General features: G+C 56.4%; 6 protein-coding genes across 6 annotated transcripts; 2 read left to right on the top strand and 4 right to left on the bottom strand.

Moving 5' to 3' along the window:
- Nucleotides 1-332: 332 nt before the first annotated feature.
- On the bottom strand, nt 333-1,289 carry GCG54_00004095 (14-3-3 protein-like; the record flags this gene model as incomplete). The annotated part of the gene is made up of 3 exons (XM_045404150.1): nt 333-695; nt 769-856; nt 937-1,289. Coding segments are annotated over 3 exons (804 nt in total), but the record flags the coding sequence as incomplete, so codon positions are not given.
- Nucleotides 1,290-6,335: 5,046 nt separating this feature from the next.
- Nucleotides 6,336-7,589, bottom strand: GCG54_00004094 (Lipase A; the record flags this gene model as incomplete). Its single annotated transcript, XM_045404149.1, has 1 exon — nt 6,336-7,589. The coding sequence occupies one exon, from the start codon at nt 7,587-7,589 to the stop codon at nt 6,336-6,338; it is 1,254 nt and encodes a 417-aa protein (XP_045263984.1).
- A 914-nt stretch (nt 7,590-8,503) lies between these two features.
- On the bottom strand, nt 8,504-9,101 carry GCG54_00004093 (uncharacterized protein; the record flags this gene model as incomplete). The annotated part of the gene is made up of 2 exons (XM_045404148.1): nt 8,504-8,678; nt 8,740-9,101. 2 exons carry the CDS (start codon nt 9,099-9,101, stop codon nt 8,504-8,506), a joined length of 537 nt encoding a protein of 178 aa, XP_045263983.1.
- A 1,475-nt stretch (nt 9,102-10,576) lies between these two features.
- On the top strand, nt 10,577-11,303 carry GCG54_00004092 (60S ribosomal protein L36; the record flags this gene model as incomplete). Its single annotated transcript, XM_045404147.1, has 3 exons — nt 10,577-10,633; nt 10,954-11,054; nt 11,141-11,303. The coding sequence occupies 3 exons, from the start codon at nt 10,577-10,579 to the stop codon at nt 11,301-11,303; spliced, it is 321 nt and encodes a 106-aa protein (XP_045263982.1).
- A 431-nt stretch (nt 11,304-11,734) lies between these two features.
- GCG54_00004091 (uncharacterized protein) lies at nt 11,735-13,335 on the bottom strand (the record flags this gene model as incomplete). Its single annotated transcript, XM_045404146.1, has 2 exons — nt 11,735-13,133; nt 13,199-13,335. The coding sequence occupies 2 exons, from the start codon at nt 13,333-13,335 to the stop codon at nt 11,735-11,737; spliced, it is 1,536 nt and encodes a 511-aa protein (XP_045263981.1).
- A 785-nt stretch (nt 13,336-14,120) lies between these two features.
- GCG54_00004090 (Proteasome subunit beta type-3) lies at nt 14,121-14,937 on the top strand (the record flags this gene model as incomplete). Its single annotated transcript, XM_045404145.1, has 4 exons — nt 14,121-14,123; nt 14,189-14,207; nt 14,280-14,731; nt 14,794-14,937. The coding sequence occupies 4 exons, from the start codon at nt 14,121-14,123 to the stop codon at nt 14,935-14,937; spliced, it is 618 nt and encodes a 205-aa protein (XP_045263980.1).
- Between the last annotated feature and the right edge of the window lie 34 nt (nt 14,938-14,971).

Here is a 14,971-nt window from a genome sequence, read left to right as displayed (position 1 = left end):
GGAAGGTTGGTAGTTAGCTGCCAAGTAAGAAAGTCCTCAAATCCTCCCAAGTCTCTTATGAAAGAGACCGTTCCAGACCTAGGTTGAATCCAAGGAATCAAAAAACGGATTCATGCCACGCATTATTCCTTTCTCCGCGTCCGAATCCCCAAAAGCCCCCCCTTGTGCCAAGATCCCCAACGCGAGTCGCAGATATCATCAGCCAGCTGAAACATGCTGGTCAAATCCGGGTATCAGCAGGTCTGCGTGAGGCGCGACCTACCAACCGAGTAGGCGAGCCATCTCAGTCGTGTCGTCAACCGAGATGGTGTGGTATCAGGGTAAGACAGAACTTAGGAGGCAGCAGGGGTCTCCTCAGCAGGCTTGGGCTCCTCGGCCTTGGCCTCCTCCTTCTTCTCCTCAGCGGGGGCATCGGCGGTGCCAGCAGCGGCACCCTCAGCGTCAGCGCTGTCGGAAGAGGTCCAGAGGGTGAGGTTGTCACGGAGCAGCTGCATGATGAGGGTGCTGTCGCGGTAAGACTCCTCGGAGAGGGAGTCGAGCTCGGCGATGGCATCATCGAAAGCCTGCTTGGCCAGGTGGCAAGCACGGTCGGGGGAGTTCAGAATCTCGTAGTAGAAGACGGAGAAGTTGAGGGCGAGACCGAGGCGGATGGGGTGAGTGGGGGTGAGCTCGGTCTGAGCGACATCGGTAGCGCTCTGCAAAAAGGCGGCAAGTCAATAAGTATGTCCTCTCGAGGGTGCGTGAAACCATTGATAGGTGTATTCTCACCTTGTAAGCCTCGTGGGCAGCGGTGGCAGCACCCTTGCGCTTCTCGCCGGAAGCAAACTCGGCAAGGTAGCGGTGGTAGTCACCCTTCCTGCGTTGTGGGACACAGCGGTTAGTTCCGGGGCAAGAGCGGATACGGGATGCAAGTGGCGGTGGCATCGAAAAACGTACATCTTGTGGTAGAAGACCTTGGACTCGCCGGTCTGGGCGTTGGGGATAAGGGAGTCGTCGAGGACGTCAAGGACATCCTGGCAGACCTGCTCAAGCTCGGTCTCGATCTTGGTGCGGTACTCGCGGATGGTGCCGACGTGCTTGTCAGAACCCTTGCTCTCCTCCTTCTGCTCAATGGAGGAGATGATGCGCCAGGAGGCACGGCGGGTGCCGACGACGTTCTTGTAGGCAACGCTGAGGAGGTTGCGCTCGTCGACGCTCAGCTCACCGCCCAGCTTGGCGACCTCCTTCATGTAACCGACCATCTCATCGTAGCGCTCGGCCTGCTCGCAAAGGCGAGCGAGGAAGGTCTTGCTGCAATAGGGATGTCAGTAAAAAGCTGCGCGCAAGATCCCCGGCATAAGAGGTGGTGTGATGTGATGGTGGTGGCCCATCGCCGAGGAGGAGGCAGTTCGTCACAAACCTTTCACGCTGGAAGAGGGGCAGAAGTCAGCATCATTTCCTGTCGGGGATAGCAGCAATGAGGTGTTTTGGGGTAAGAGGGAAGCATAGAGTGCCGGTAGAGGCCAGATGCCAGCCATTCCGATCCTGAATCTCGGGATCTGTGCCAAAATTTGACGCGCGGAATGGACGGCGGATCGAGGATGGTATCGTGGTGGTTGCTGGCGTAGCACAGGCAGGCAACGAGGGGCGGAGGGGTTTTGGAGAGGCGTTGGGCAGCGTGGGGAAATGGTACTTACATCGCCGGAAGACATGTTGAGCTGTGGTTATTTGAGGATCTTGCGATTAGGTAGAGAGTGGGTGGAAAGGGGATAACAGAGGTTGGGAAAGGATATTCTGTAGGCGTGCGTCGGGTTGTTGGGGGAAGACGGAGACGCGGCTTTGTTTTGGTGTTGTAGAAAGAAAAAGGTGTGGTGTGGGAGAGGGAGGAAGGCGGAGGGTGTGTTTACGTGTGACGAATTATTTTGGGAGGGGGAGTCTCTCTCAGAGGGAAGTTGCGAGGTGCGAAGGTGCGAGGCCAGCAGCAGGTGAAGATTTTAGTCGGGTTGGTCCAAGTTCCCCAAGTCCCCCTTCCCCCCAAAAGGCAAGAACCCAAGTCTCTACCTTACCTCAGGTCGCTCCTTCCTCTGATTCTCTCAGGTTGGGGCCGTCGCTGGGGGCGGCGGTGCCGTGCCGTCCCTTCACCGTTGTACAGTACCTCCACTACTATTCAATTCACCTGGGTACTTTTCCTTTTCTCTCTTTCTTCCAAAGATACCCTGCCGTTTCGAGGGTGCTATCCAGAAGGTATGCCCACTGCTGGTCGGGTGTCCAGTCTGCTGGCCTCACCTGCCGCTGCCACGCCCCACCACGTCCCCTTCTGTGAGCTGGTGGGCTGCCCTCCATGCCCAGCTCGCTGCTGGTCAGGCTCTCGGGGCTCGGGGGGTTCAGGTCCTGGTCCAGGGCATGGGGGCCATGGGCAGGTTCCAATTTGGCGGGAGGGCAAGAGAAACGGGGCGCTGGGCTGGGCTAGGCTCGCCTGTACCTTAGGCCCAAGTTTACTAGGACGGTACAGATACGGGCAGAGTGAATGGGCTGGCAAGGGGTACGGAGCGGGGGTTTTGGTCCTCTGTGAGCTCTCTGAGGCTGCAATTCTCTTCACATTTGCTGCTGGGTTGGTGCAATTCACTTTGTCTACCTCACCGACGTTATTCCACCGGAAGCCGGCTGAGCTCTTCCATTGTGGCTACCTACCTTACCTCAGAAGGAGGAGCAGGGCGGTCGAGGGATGGGACTCGACGGGGACGCCATGGCAAATTAGAATTAGCACATGTGGTGAGGTCCCTTTGGCGAGCAGTAGCCTTGGGTTTAGCCTCATCGAAGCTCAAAGGCAAAGCTGCCCTGCCGTATCACCAAGTCTACAAGTGGTCCGTCAGCCGGCAAAAGGGGCCAAGCAAGGCATATAAGTATAGAAGCTACATGGCAGGCCATGCAAAGCTTGCGACATGATGACATTGCTTATCAAAGAGACCTCGCATCTCATACTGACGGGTCCTGAGAGTTACTATGTAAACATCACAGGTCCGTTGTTGCCGGACAGTGGGCTTCTACACCTGCCAGCACCGTCCCGAGGTACTTTCCAAGCTATTCTCGATGATTGAGGCCGCCTTGACCCGAGCCTGAGATTACCCAAGTCACATCTCCAGCAGGAAATTAAAGAAAAGAAATGCGCGATACAACTTGAGCCTTCGGAGGGGGCCATAGATAACCCAGGCCAAGGTCATTTGCTTCCATTGGGTGTGCTCAACTGAAATGTGTGCTGGGCGGCGTTCGCTGGTGGATGAGCCAGCGCAGCACTGCACAGCATAGCACAGCACAGCAACAAGAGCAAGAGGGTGGTGAGGTGAGGGGCGGGGCATTCGGCTGATGAGTTGACTCTGGGGGGTGTCATCAGGAACAGGCCAGCGAACACTGTTGCGTAGATTTGCCTGGAACAAGAGAGAATCACCAGAGAGAGGGGGGAATCACGAGACAGGAAAAAAAGCACATTTTTGCAGCAGGTGCAAGATACGTACAACCAGGGTGTGTGGTGAGGCAAGAGCGGGGAAGCAGCACCCATACTGCATGCCGTGAGGGAAGGTAGAGGTGGGTCTGGAAGCCGCGAGGACCCTTCGGCCAGTGAGAAGCCAGGATTGGCTTGCTCATGCTTGCTTGGGTTTTGGTGCTGGCTGTCGTCCTCACTGTCACTTTCACCTCTGCCCAACCCAACGTTTGGACACATCGATGGCGTAACCTTCAGCGACACAAGTCGACATTGCACAGACACACGGACTCATTGGGCTGCCAATCGGCTTTCTGACATACATCCCATTGAAGCCCTCGCGGGTTCCAGGACTTGCTACTGCTAATTACGCCAAAATGCCCCTCTAGATTGCCCGTCATCTCTTCACGAGTACCTCGAGAATTCCTGGTCTTGGGAATCTCCTGCGCGGCTTATCTCCCACCAAACCTGGGGATTGACATGTACAATGTCGAATGCCATCCAATGTTGTCTCGGATCAGCGCCTCATCCAGGTTGTCTCGAACTCAATGACAAGCACCAAACCTGTGACTCAACGTCAACCTCACCATTCGTTTCGACTCATGCGCACCTCGTCCATCTGGAGGCACATCTTCGTTATATCACGGGTGCGGATCAAGGGAAATTGACTGCTCGCCAAAGCGGACAAACAGACGACATTATGAGCTTCAACGGACCCTGGGAAACAATCTAATGGGCGGTGGCTCCGATCATTGGAAAGACTCCCATGACAGACAAATACCACGAGAGACAGTGCTGCGCATCACCTGCTCATGTCGAGTTACGGATTGGCGTCTTCTCTCCTGGCCAATTACTTCAAAGAAGCGCGCCTCTGTCCTCGATGCCCGTCTCGCAGACCGGCGCTCTGATGCCGGGGGAGGCAGCCACTCGGCCGACTAAGCCACGATCCCACCCGGCGAGCCGTCCAACCACAACGGCCCTTCTCGACCGCCAACCCTGCTCTTGCGGCGGCCTTCTCTGCATCTCTCATGCTGCTGGTCCGCATGCTTCTTAAGAGGGCGGTGCCGTGTCATGCACGAAACTTCTTTGCCCACCAGTTGCCCGCGGCTGCTCGTGTACTGCGGCGCAAAATACCCGATCGTTCATCAAATCTGCTGTCGTGCTTTCGATCTTGACCCCAAAGAAACCGGTTTCAAGCCTGGGGTGGTGGAGATGCCATCCATACGATCAACGCATCACCCGTCATCCTCGGCCGTCTCTCTCTCTAGTCTCTTCCCCCTCACGGGCATCCCAGTGAGTGAAACGTGAAAGATTGAGATGTCATCTCTGCTTCAGACGTCGAACCCCAGCCCGGCAGCGACGAGACGGCGACAAGCAACCGATTAGACATCCGCCTGGCCGGCCCAGACCGGGAGCTCTGATGATCTCACACACTTTAAACCTCTGATCTCTGATCTCATGGCCCATCCCACCCCTTTTCATCCCAATTTTTTTTCCTCGCCCTCCCACCCTCCAACGTCGCTGCCGGCCCTCACAGCGCACACACATCAGTGACTCACATCCAGCACAGCCCATGGGCAGGATCTCCCCCCTCCCCCTCCATGCATTCGGGTCGAACAGGCGACTCGCAGCCGCCCAACAGCCTACAGGTCCCAAGGGTCGCCTTATCGCGTGGCATCCTCCCAGGCCTTGTTCAAGTCGCAGCGCCAAACCAGAAAATCTTCCGCGATCCCGACCACTGCAACCCAACAGAGACACCTGTGTGCGTTGGCAGTGCCAGGCTCCTTCTCCAAGCTCTACCCTTTTTTACCTCGCCTTGCTTAACACGGGGGGACGGGGGTGCAGCTTTGAGTTTCCCCTCCCATCTTCCTTCGCTACCCCGGCATCCCGTCTTTCGTCAAGTGGCATGAACCCTTGACCTGGGCCATAGGTCCAAAGATTCATGCGAACAAGCCCCAATGGAAGCTTTGATGTTGCTTTCCAGCAGCCCAGCGTATGATCACTCACTGGAGACGAGGGGGAGGGGGGAGCACCAAAATAAAAAGTCTCCGTCCACGGCACCGAGGAACCGCGCGCAGTCTGTAGAAACCGAAAAGTCCGCGAGGAATTCAACGTGAAAGGCCGTTAGTATCCACCCGGCCTGTTGTTCCCGGCGCGCCCGCATACTGCTGCTGCTACTGCTGCGGCTGCTGACGAGGTAATGGTCCTCCTCTCGCGTGGCCACAGCTTCCATCGTTGAACCCGTGTCGTGCGTGTCTCGGCCAACCCCCACTTCACCGCCGAGAGGAACTGCAGCTCAGCTTCTCTAGAACCTGTGGAGAGATATGACTGCTGGAAGCCCTTCAGAAGAAAACGGCCCAGTTCCTTTTCTTTTTCCTCGTATCCTGGACGCAAAAATAGCGTGGCCTACCAACGGCCTAGGCCTTGCATCTCGTCAGGCCCATGCTGCTCTCTCTCGACGATGACTTCGTGCCCAAGTGGCGAAATGCGCCCGCGCCCTCTTACTACCTTGACTGAGTAATGAGCCCACCGGATGCCGTCCTTTCCCCTTCCAGCTGCTGATTCGCACGCCCGGCGGAGACCTGACTTGAGCCACTTCGGTTTTTCCGCGATTCAAGCTTAGATAGGTACCAAAGGACCGCTGAGGGAATTCTATTGTGTTCTGTTACAACCTCAAATGCTACGAATCCTAGGTATCTGAGGACGAGAGGAAAGAAAGAAACGCCCGTCGGCCCAACCAGACGCCTGATTGCTTTTTCCCCATCGTTCCCTTACAGCCAATCATACAGATGCCCATACAGTATCGCGTTACAAGCGCCGCTGAAAAAGTGCAAGCCAGAGAAAAACCATGTCTGCGCCAAAGAACCGCCTCCCGCGACTAAAGCTCGTCCGACGCTACGCCGCCGTGTCCGCCGCCGTACTTGCCCCGCCCCCAGTTAGCCGGATCGCCGCCGGGGACGCATAGCCCGAGCCGCCAGAAGTAATCCCTGTGAGCGAAGAACAGCTGCCAGAGCTTGAGCCGCGTCGGGAAGCCCGGGAGTCTCTTCTTCAATGACTTCTCCGCCTCGACTACCCCCTCCTCCTTATCCATACCCGCTTCCTCGATTAGATCTCGCGCTATCGACTCGAATAGTCCGCCGTCGCCCTTCGTGATGCACCTCGAATCGCTGTCGCCGCGGCAAACCAAAACATCCTCCATCGACGGCGACAGCTCCGACTTTGCGATGTAGAACTCGCCGGCGTGCGGCTTGTATCCCCACTCGGTCAACGGCAGCAACGGCACGGGGTCACCAGCGTGCGTCACGCGGCGGTAGGTCCTGTTCATCGCGTTCTGCCCCTCCCCATCCTCCTTGTCGAGCTCGAAGACGGTATCAACGTAATCGCAGAGTCCCTGATTGCCAACCTTGGGTTCCCCGAAGGTCGTGACGATGACATCATCCCAGCCGAGAGACACCTTGATCTCCAACGCCGCGAGCATCGCCACCGCTCCGCCAAGACTGTGCCCGACTAAGTGGACGGGATAATCGGGGTACTCCTCCCTCAGCCTCTTCAGCTCCGGCAGCACGAGCTTCCTCGCCTGGCGCCACGACGCCAGGAACCCCATATGCACGGTGCAGTCCTTGCAGCGGTGCTCGCGCGGCGGCTCCTCGTCGCCGTCGTCTGGCGACGGGTACGGGACATACTCCTGCGGGATGGTGCTCAGGTCCACGACGGTGTTGGTGATGCTGTACGTCCCGCGGAATGCGACGATGACGGCCTTGTCGCCGACCTCGCCTTCGAAGCGGTCCTCATCGCCCGGGCGGCGCACGCCGTGGTCGACAGCGATGTAGCCACAGCTGTCGCTCAGCAGTACGCCCGTGTTCCACGTCGTGATTAGGTTGAAGGAAGGGAATTCGTTGCAGCGAGAAACGCAGGAGAAGGGCTGGGAGATGCCCGAGGTGCCGACGCAGTAGGTTATGTCGACGATGCGGGAGGTGCGTTCGAGGGAGCGGAAGAGGTCGACGGATATCGTTGGGGGAGTATTCGCGGTGACGGATTCGGGGCCAAGGATGGGGTGTTGTTGCGAGGATTCGGTAGGCGTGGCGGTGGCTAGAAAGCCGAACAACGGCGCGAGTTGGAGCAGACGTCGCATGGTGAAGGTCGCGATATCGATCCGTGACGTCTTTCAGGTGTCTTTATGAAATGCGGACTGTGGTTGATGATCGGGGCCGCGAGACATTGCGCAGGGGGATCTGCCACTCGATGCAACGGTGCCGGGGAATGGACGTAGATAATTATAAAACGCAGCTCAACAATAGGTAGGAATGGGGTCGACAGTGCAGGTGGGCAACCGAAGCGACGATGACCACGTTAGAACGGTAAGCAAAAGCCGTTAATGCCCGACCTTCCAAGCACACATGATGGCAACTGCACCTTGTGAGCGTGCTGCTTGAAAGAGGAAATTGCGTCGTGGAGGGAGGATCCGCGACGACACAGCAGGACAGGATACCGACGTCTCAGACTGATCTCGTGAGGTGAGCGTGGTGAGGTCATACGGCCATGCAGAAAAAAGGACGAGACAGCATCCCATTGAGTGGGATTGCGGAGGCGCGGCAAAGCGACGATTGCCGACGTATGGTTGGTCCAGAGTGTGTCGGTCCCTGGAAGCCCGCTGGGGAAAAGCCTGGGGTTGGGCTGCTTTGCCCCGCGAAAGTGCTGTCAGACGCATCTAGCCGGCATGGCAATGCTTTCCCCCTTCCTAAAGCCCACCTGCGCAACTTGTTGGGGAAGTTCATTTCAGCAGTCTCATGCGAATGTTAAGGTAGATGCTCACTCAGGTGGACAGGAAGTCTATTGATTATTCTATTTTCGTCAAGTACAGTTTTGTCGTCGGACAAGTCTTTCTCTTGTCTCCTCGTGATTCGGGAGAGGATGTTGGCCCTCCCTGCTCCTTTTAGGTTCATGTCAAATCTCATGCCAAGGTTCGATCACCAGGCCTCAGCGTCAGTTTCATCCTTCCCATTTGGTAGTTTGCTTTTTTTAATGTTCATCTCAACATGACCCTTCTTAACTGCTGGGTACGGGCTGGATGCTGAAGAATTTCGCTCGGATGTCGTCCGAGTTGGATGTGCATGCAACGGCTCTCCTGGCACGCCTGTGCGACCGCGCAGACACTCCGCTGGCGGTACCGTTGCATACGAGAGGAACGGATGCCGTTCCGGATGCCTCGTAATCGGCGGCGCTATAGATGGCGTTAGTTGTTGCGCGAGAGCTGCCAGGCAGGTCCTCATCAAGTCACTTACCCATCATCGCCTGGGCAAACCTTCTCGATCACAGTGATGGTGTTGTTCTGCCAGATAAATTGCACCATTGAATTCTCGCAGCTATATCTCGGAGTGCGACCGTCGCCTGATACGGGCACGGAAGAGGAGTTGAGGTGACATGGCGTGGTGAGGGTGGTGCTGTCGTCGTTGAAGGTGAAGTCCAAGGAATCCGCCGTCTGGCCGTCCGTAGACTGAGCAGCAAAGTTCTGGATCTGGAAATCGTCCGGCAGGTTGCAGTTGCCTGCGTCCGCCATGGCCATGACGGAGTCCGGGACCGCTGCCATGTAAGAGACCATGGCCTGGGCCGCAGGGGCGGCGGCAAAGAGGAGGGACAGCTTCATGATGACTGGTGGTATGTGTATAGTATCTAGCTGGGGTTTCAAAGATGGAGATATGAGCCTCAAGTGAAGGACGTCAAGCTTCGGACAAAAGAGACGGAAAGTTTGGATGAACGATGGAGCGTGGAAAGGCAGCAAGCAGGGTGGTCTATAAACAAATCCAAGGCAGATCCTCGCGGTCAGGTCCTTCCAACTACGTAGCTAGCTTCACGTTTAAATACGAAGTGGTTACTCGCAGGATCAGACCCAGAAAGATCTCCCTCCCGCCGCCCTAGCGTTGCTGCGTGCCTTGCAGACTTCTTCAGGGGCCCGGGAGGGATGAGCATGGCTAAACTTCTCCAGAGGCGCGCAAGCTCTCTGCAGATCCTGATGCAATCATCCGGTCCGGCCGTGCCTACGGGAATGGCTGAGTTGAGGGGTTGGACGAGTAGTGACTCCAGTTTAGGAGAAACAGCAAGCACTGCCGTCATTAAAGATGGAGCACAGGGCGAGGAGGGAGAGGAGGTTGATGCTCGCTTGCATTACACGCCGCAAGCTCAGCGTTGCGTGCGTTGGTCGTTTAGCACTTGGTTCAGGGGAGCCGCTCAGCCTTGATTGGCCGCTGGGTGTTTCATGTTTCCCAGCAGGGCATCCTTACAAGCTGGACCTTTCAACGTCCTTGCTGATGTTGATCCCATTTGGCCCCCCTTTTGGGTAAAAGCCAAATCCTGGCTGAATGGGCCGATTTATTCTCCGCAATTCATGGTTCAGAAGGCATTCATGGGAGGCGGTGTTCAAGGGGGGCTGAAGGCTGGAAGCTGAAAGGTTGGGGGCTGGGCTGTCCACGAAATAAGATACCCGTACTTACTTAGATGTAGAACAGGGCAGCAAAAGGCCAAAAATGCTTGATTGACACGGCGCCAACGCGCGGCTCTTTCCACGGCAGAGTCCTTGCCGATTCGGGAATCACGTACGTTGGAAGAAGCAACCATGCTGAACTGGCAGTGGGTTTTCTCGCGGAGGCTCTTACGCTCGAGGGCAGATACGAGCTGCATGCGGTGAATCGTCGCCTTCAGTCGAGGCACAGCATTCGATAGACATGTATCTAAATTTGTCCCCCAAAAGAGTGTTGGTCCATGTCGAAAGTCGGTGAGATGAAGCGACAACAGCGCTGCGAGACCGTCTAGAAAAAGGTCTTAACACATGTATACGTAGCAGCCGGCTGAATCTGTTAAGCATGCTCACTTGCCTCTAGATAGCCAACGGGCCAATCAGAGGTCATCGGGGATAACAAGCGCTGCTCGTACCAAGCGCACCCACCCTGCAGCAGCGCGGCCAGCCAGATCTTTTCGCTAACCCCCAAAGCACGTGACCACACAAACCCACTCGCGAAATTTCGATTCCACCCCGAACTTTTTTTTCGGAGGGCCGCCTCTTGATCTTTTGACCACCACGACAATACTAACCCGACAACCCAACCGTCCATCAGCAGCATCAAGATGGCCAAGGAAGCTCCCGCCCGCTCTGGTCTGGCCACTGGCCTGAACCACGGTCACGTACGTCGCCTCGCAATCCCGACCTGAAGAGGATTTTTCACTATCCCCCGATTTTCTCTCGATCGATCGACTTCCGAAGAACTCGAAGAACAACTTGTCTCCGAAAGGGGAGGGGAATTCTCATGAGGACAAGGAGTGAAGGTTGATCGAGGGAAAAGAGGAGGAAGAGAACAATTTTCTGAAGGATACATGACACCGCTTCGTCTCACCTCGTGGAGGATCTCTGCACAACACACCCTCTCTTCCACGAGGGGAGCGAGCACCCTCGCTTTTACTGCAGAAGATGGACGCTGACCGGTTGTGATTTTCCCCCAATATAGAAGACCACCGCTCGCGTCGTCAAGCCCCGTGTCTCTCGCACCAAGGGCCACCTCAGCAAGCGCACCTCTTTCGTCCGTGACGTCGTCAAGGAGGTTGCCGGGTAAGTTCACACAATCTCCATGGCGGACGATAGTCCACCAACATCATCATGCATCACGCTTGCTAACCCACCACCCCCCTCTCCAGCCTTGCTCCCTACGAGCGCCGTGTCATCGAACTCCTCCGCAACTCCAAGGACAAGCGTGCCCGTAAGCTCGCCAAGAAGAGGCTCGGTACCTTCGGCCGTGCCAAGAGAAAGGTCGAGGAGATGACCCGCGTCATCGCCGAGTCCCGCCGTGTCGGTCACTAAACGGAACAAATCAAATCAAAATCGGGTTTATTGCGCTGCACTGCGGCAAAGTTTTTATCGGGGTCGGTTTTGGGCAACAAAAGTATCAAATGGGTATAAGGCGTGTGGTCACAAAAGTGGTCTCTTTCCCGGGAAAGCTTCCTCACAGTTTCTGATGAAGGCTGCTGCATTTGCATCATGGGATAGCATTGCAGCTTCACGACAAATACCAAAATTTCAAGCAAGCCCGTTGCTGCCTCGATTTCCTACTTCATGAACTGAGTCTCGCTTGTGCAATGTGACATGTCTGATATGATTGCCTCTCTACATGCTCAAGTCATCGAAAGCATTGGTCCCATCCCTCTAAGCCTAAAACTCCGCCCATGGATGCTGTGCACCGTCCGCACAGAGCAGCGCTAGATGCTGTACATGAAAAGGGAAAACAGCTCCGTCTACTTCTTTCCAGGGAGCTTAAGCCACTTGGGCAGTTTCTTGGCCACACTACCCTCACCTCCTTCACTCTTCTCTGGCTTAGCCACTGCGGCCGCCTTCTGACCGTCGTCCTTCTCATCTACGTACTTGGGCACGTCTGGTACTGTAATGTCTTTGGCCCTCTGCGCAATGTCACCCTTCAGGAAGGGCTTCTTGCGGATATCCGCCGGCACGCTGTCATCCCAAACCAGGCTCAGAAGAACATTACGTGTCAGCTTGTAGTCGTGGATGAGCCGGTTCTTTGGCGTGTTCTCGTCCTTGATGACGGTTTTGCTGCCAGGGATCACCAGTCTAAAAGCTTGACCCGTGTGTGCCATTGCTTGCCTCACTCCTTGGTAAAGCGTGGCGCCGGTGGCTTCGTGGCCGAACTCCCACTGAGCAGAGGTGTTGTCGGGAAATCTGACTTTCACGACAACTTTCGAAACAGACGCTAGCTTTGCCTCCTCTGCCTGAGCCTGTGCCTCCAGTTCTCTGTCTGATAGGAGCCTCTTGTTCTGGGAGCTTTGCTGAAGTCGAGCCTGGTGCAGTTGGGCATGTGCGATTGTCGGCGTGTAGTCGTTTTCTGATACATCCGCAAGAGCAGCTGCTGGTGTTGTGCCGCTCGGCGCCCGGAAAACACTGACGGGTTGCAAAGGATCGAGAGGCTCGACTGGGTCCACGTCCATTGCTTCAGGCTCTGCCGCTGCCTGGTTTGCCGCCTCCTGGAGCGGCGCTTCGTTTGTTTGTTGGTTTTGTGAGTCGTCCGTACCCTCCATCGATGTGGGCGCCTCCTCGGTTGCAGTCTGGGCGACTTGTTCAGTCGGCGCCGGTTGCGTCGCGGGCTCAGGGGCGGCGGCCTCAACCTGACTATTCTTCTTCGCCTCGGCCTCAACCTCGGCGAAGAACTGACTGATCTGCTCCATGGCGTCAAACAACGTCTGCTCCGTCTTTCGGAAGGACAGCCTGATCAGGACGCTGCCTGAGTTGTATCCAAGTTGCGACAGAGTCTTCTGGAAATCCTCGAATGTCGCCAGCTCTCGGCCCATGATGTTGAGCACTGGCGTCTCGTAGTACATCTGGCCGCTGCCAGTTGCTCCTCCGCTTGTCGTCTGCGCGACGCCGCGAGCGGTGATGTTGAGGTTCTTGCCTTGACTAACACCGCTCTCGAACTGGCGCAGAACCTTCCATATCGTGAAGTCGCTCGGGAGTTTCTCAATCAGTCGCCCGTTTGGCGCTGTGTTTGCTTCGGGCATCGGCAGTTGGAGGGCGACCGAGACGGCGGAGGGAGTGTTCGACTTCTGGACGAGCTCAAGCTTGGCGCCGGGGCTGAGACCGCTTACTCTCCAGACGATGGACAGGTCGACGGTCTTTTGCTTATGTCTACCAACTGGTTAGCAAGTGGTGACAAGGACCTTCTGATGGTTCTCTCCGGGTGCGTAACATACTTGAGGATGTACTTGTCGCTCGACAAGTTGAGCTTCTTGCAAGCCTCTTGCAGGACATCTGTCATATAGGTGCCTGGGCTAACCTTGACGGTGGCCCTTCGCAGGTCTGAGCCGATTACCACCACATGCGAAGACATCGTGGTAATATGCTTCTAGTGGTTTGTTCTTGCAAGATCGTATCCGACAACAGGTAAGAAGTCGGGTGTCGTGAGGTAAGGTAACAGGTTGGCCTTGAGTTGTTGTATCAGGGTCAAAGTGTCGTTGGCGGGGTTGAATGCTCGGCGGGGGGCAACCTGTTGTTGCGTCAAGCTCTCGCGGCTTGTATTAGTGATGGAAGTCGGCGGAACAGTGAGGAAAGTAACAACACAGCGCTTGGCAGCGGTGTCGTTTCGTCCAAGGCCGGAAAGGCGGTATTCGGAAGTAAGAGTTTGTATAAACCGAATGCTTCGGTTTGCATTCAGATCTAAGCCGAGTCAAGGTACCGCCTGTCAATGTAGGGAAGGCGGGATACGTGAACAGGCCAGGCAGACGGGAGGTAGTCAGCAGAGGCAACCGGGGGACGTGCATCATCGCTGAGCACTCACTGAGAGCTGCCCAGCCCGGCAGCAAGCTCGGGCCAATCAGCTAGCTTCAGCCCGCTGTACGTGGATTTTCCGACCGCTTCGGCCGCGCCATGCGTGTTTGCCTTGCCCTGCAGTAGCAGCAGAACAGCCAGCAGCAGGTGCACCTCAGCATTCCGATCCCGTCAACCTCCAATTGCAGCTCCCACCTGCCCATCCATCACGACCACCTTCGACGCAACACCAAGGCTATCCACAGCCAACCCCGCGATACATCACGACCTGATCCTCGACGGCCCGTTTGCTTCGACTCAACACACAAGCTTCCCAGTTCCCAGCGGCCCCTCGCTCCAGGAGCCAAGATGGTATGCTCGTCACTCCCCCTCCTCAGCCTCGAGGTGCAGACCACCAAGCTAACTTCTCCTCCCAGAGCTCCCCCTTCTCCATCAGTTCGTTCCCCTCAACCCGACAATGCCCCGAATTGCATCGAACCCGCCTTTCTAACATGTAATCTTTCACAGATGGCGGTGCCTGCGTCGCAATGGTCGGCAAGGACTGCGTCGCAATAGCCTGCGATCTCCGTCTCGGCCTCCAGGCCCTGACCGTCTCCAACAACTTCCCCAAGATCTTCCAGTACGGCGACGTCTTCCTTGGCCTCACCGGCCTCGCTACCGACGTCACTACCGTCGGCGACCTCTTCCGCTACAAGGTCAACATGTACCGCCTCCGCGAGGAGCGCAACATCGCCCCTACCACCTTCGCCAACCTCGTCAGCAGCTCCCTCTACGAGCGCCGTTTCGGTCCCTACTTCGTCTCTCCCGTCGTAGCCGGTCTCGATCCCAAGACGGGTAAGCCCTTCATCTGCGGTTTCGACAGCATTGGCTGCATCGACTTCGCCAAGGACTTCATCGTCTCTGGTACCGCCTCTGAACAGCTATTCGGCATGTGCGAGAGCTTATGGGAGCCGGATCTGGTATGTAGCATCCTTGGGCTCGCAAATTACGTCGCGGCAAATTCTGACAGCATTTCCAACAGGGCCCGGAGGAGCTTTTCGAAACGATCTCCCAGTCTCTGCTGAACGCCGTTGACAGAGATGCACTGTCTGGCTGGGGTGCGCACGTGTACATTATTGAGAAGGACAAGGTCACCAAGAGGCTGCTCAAGGGCAGACAAGACTAATTTAACGACGGTGAGAAGTGGTGGGAAGAACGTG

This window comes from Colletotrichum gloeosporioides (assembly GCF_011800055.1).
Source record: "Colletotrichum gloeosporioides strain Lc1 chromosome Unknown consensus_48, whole genome shotgun sequence".
NCBI classification, from domain to species: Eukaryota; Fungi; Ascomycota; class Sordariomycetes; order Glomerellales; family Glomerellaceae; genus Colletotrichum; species Colletotrichum gloeosporioides.
This window is presented reverse-complemented; position numbering and strand designations above follow the sequence as displayed.